Genomic DNA, 3,110 nt, shown 5'->3' with positions numbered 1-3,110 from the left:
ACCCTCGACTCTGCTGGTTACGCACGTCAACTCCGAGATAATGTAATACGACTCCACAGAATCCCTGAAAAGATCATCTCGGATCGAGGTCCTCAATTTATGTCTCAATTTACTAAAGACTTCTATGATTTGATGGGGATAACACCGGGCCTCTCTACAGGCTATCACCCTCAAACAGACGGACAGTCCGAACGGATCAACCAGGATCTAGAGCATTACCTCCGCGTTTTCGTAAATCATCAACAAAATGATTGGGCAGACTGGCTATCCATCACTGAGTTTACATACAACAATCATCTCCACACTGCAACAAATCAAACACCTTTCTTTTTGAACTATGGACTACACCCAAGAACGAATACCACCACTGCATCATCCCCTCAATCCGCATTAGTGACAAAGTTTGGCGAACAGATGAAGAAACTCCACGACATCACGAAATCTTCCCTTCTCTTAGCAAACGATAATCTGAAAAAATATCACGACCGTAAGAAATCCCCATCCCGGGAATATCAAGTTGGCGATAAAGTCTGGTTAGAAGGGAACAACATCACGACGGATAGACCAATGAAGAAATTGGATGACAAACGCTTCGGGCCTTTTAAAATCACCCAAAAGGTTGGACCCTCCGCCTACCAACTTGACGTCCCAAAAAGCTGGAAGTCCATTCATCCAGTATTCGAATAAGCCATCCTCTCACCGTATCACGCTCCCGAATTCCCCAATCAACCAATTTCTTCACGACCCCCGCCCAAAATCATTGAAGGAGTAGACGAATACGAAGTAGAGAGTATAATTGCCTCCAGACAAACCAAACTGAAAGGCAGTAAACTCGACTACCTGGTTCACTGGCATGGTTATCCAGTCTCCGAACGCACTTGGGAACCCGACACCAATCTTACACATGTCCCTGACTTGCTCGCCACTTTCCACAAAATGAATCCCTCCGCCCCTCGCATCATCACCGCTTCTCTTCACTTCCGCCCTTACGAAAACTACACCACGACTTCTAAATCTCCAATGCTTTTTGATTGGATTACCAACAAGTTCCAGAGTGCCACATCTGGACTCATGAGGACATGAGTCTTATAAAAGGGGAGCTAATGTGAGGAATCAATTTTTCTTATCGCATTGTCATGTCGTGGTTAACAGACTTGATCCCTGTCACTCCCCTTGCTCTTGGACTAGAGATCACAGCCGGTATCTTATTACTTTTATCATTTTTCTTCTTATTCTCTATTCACACTCACGTTCTATTGTACTTACAACAAAGGAGACCTGTTGTAGACCCTCGAGAAGATATCCAAATGACATAGCAACAATCCAGTGCTATGTCAAAAAACCTCTTGCTGAGCAAGATCAGCGGTTTCAAAATCAAACCTTGCGGAATAGGGATGAGCTTCTTTATGCTGATCTCTCTCATGCAATGAATGCGGGGGATATAGAACGGGTTGAGGCTTCATTTTTACCTTGGATCTATTATTTTAAAGGAACAAGAAAGCATAAATATGCATCACAAATCATGCATTTTGCAATAAACCTTCGTTGTAATTATCCTGAGCCATTGCGGCAAGTCCTAGATTTGTGTATACATGAGCTGATTGTGATTGTCTCAATCTAGAAAAACCATTCAGATGAACTTACTTTGTAATCCAACTGGCAAAGCAAATAAATTCCGTGCTGTGGACTGGTTGGTTGAAAGAAACAATCTGTATACAAAGGTCAGTAACCAAAAGCTCACACGAGAACCACCTCAGAACACTGGTGTAGGTTATATATTCAGGTACAGGTCCAAATTGCACAATCAAGCATGTTATAAAAGAGTCACCTCTGATTGAAGTGTACCAAAACTGTCATATGACCATTAAAAATGCCTTCCACCTTCAACACTGCACAATTTGGCATACACCACCTGATATGACCAAGACAATTCAGAAACTGGCTGCACGGATCAGAGAAAAAAGTCCTCACTCATTCAAACAAGGCCGAGAGGCTATAGCCTCTATCACAGACAAGGTAGTGGATGGACTTGCATTGATGCATATGACAATATTAACAGATGATGACGAGACTGAGGATCACTTTGAGTTTGAGGCTGAGGACTTGTATGATGACTGACTTACTACATAAAAGTTCCTAATTAACTACTTGGCGCAGTATTTTCTGTGTTTTGTTTTGAACGTGGTTTAGTTGTGTACTTCGGACAAGAAAATTTTGAAGCTGTAAGAAATATTAGCGCCAAAGTCCGAAACAAAGGAAAGCAAACTCACCAATATGTCCAACCGCCCCGCACGAGCAGCATGTGTAAGCACATTTTTTCTTAGCGGATCCATTGGAGTCGGACAACGCAGCCTGTAAGTTATTGCTGATATTGGCTGTTGATAGAGCTGGTACAGGTGGTGGAAAGTGTGTATTGACAAGACCAATGATCTTGTCTCCATATAAGTCTGCATAGCACCAATTGGTTTGCTCACGAAGCGTTGTAACGTTGTTGATGATGAGAACTGTTGTTATAAAACCACACACAAAAACAAACTAACACACAATCCTCCCAGATTCCACGGAACTTGTTTATGGGCTTTGCCTCCTAGAACAGTGGGTGCTCTGGTTGTTTGTGGGGTGGTATGTATGAAGATCCTTCAAAGTAAAACCCAGAGATATATGGGTGTGGGTTTTGAGGAGGAGGGATAGTTGGAATATAGAAAGATAGGGGCTTTGTGGCGAGTATAGACGAGCACTACCTTGCTAATTGTAGCACAAGGTAGGTTTGAGAACGACAAGATGACGAGGTTCCCAGTGATAGCAGGCTCCTGACGCACAAACTGTAGTGTTCAGAAGGACTCTAATTGAAAGGGATGACAATGACTTCAAAAGTGGGAAGTGACGATGACAGCAGTTGACAGTGGTAGCAGTGGGAAGTGTTGTGACCACACTGGATCACAAGCAGCAGAGTAGTGAACTTGAAATTAGAGAAGAAGTCTGGAATTGAGTTCTTGTTGTTTTTACAAGGTAAAATACAGGGGTTTATATAGTAAAAGAAAAGTAGGCTATGCACAGTATAGCTGTGCAAAAAGAATGAGAAAGAACATGAAGGAAGGAATGTACGCTGA

General features: G+C 42.6%; 1 protein-coding gene across 1 annotated transcript; it reads left to right on the top strand.

Annotated features, from left to right (window-relative positions):
• Positions 1-1,622: 1,622 nt before the first annotated feature.
• Positions 1,623-2,118, top strand: SERLADRAFT_350623 (uncharacterized protein; the record flags this gene model as incomplete). Its single annotated transcript, XM_007320560.1, has 2 exons — positions 1,623-1,721; positions 1,771-2,118. Coding segments are annotated over 2 exons (447 nt in total), but the record flags the coding sequence as incomplete, so codon positions are not given.
• Positions 2,119-3,110: the final 992 nt, after the last annotated feature.

The sequence above is a fragment of the Serpula lacrymans genome (genome assembly GCF_000218685.1).
Source record: "Serpula lacrymans var. lacrymans S7.9 unplaced genomic scaffold SERLAscaffold_10, whole genome shotgun sequence".
In the NCBI taxonomy this organism is placed as follows: Eukaryota; Fungi; Basidiomycota; class Agaricomycetes; order Boletales; family Serpulaceae; genus Serpula; species Serpula lacrymans.
Note: the sequence above shows the minus strand (reverse complement) of the source record. Positions and strands in the feature narration are given on the sequence as shown.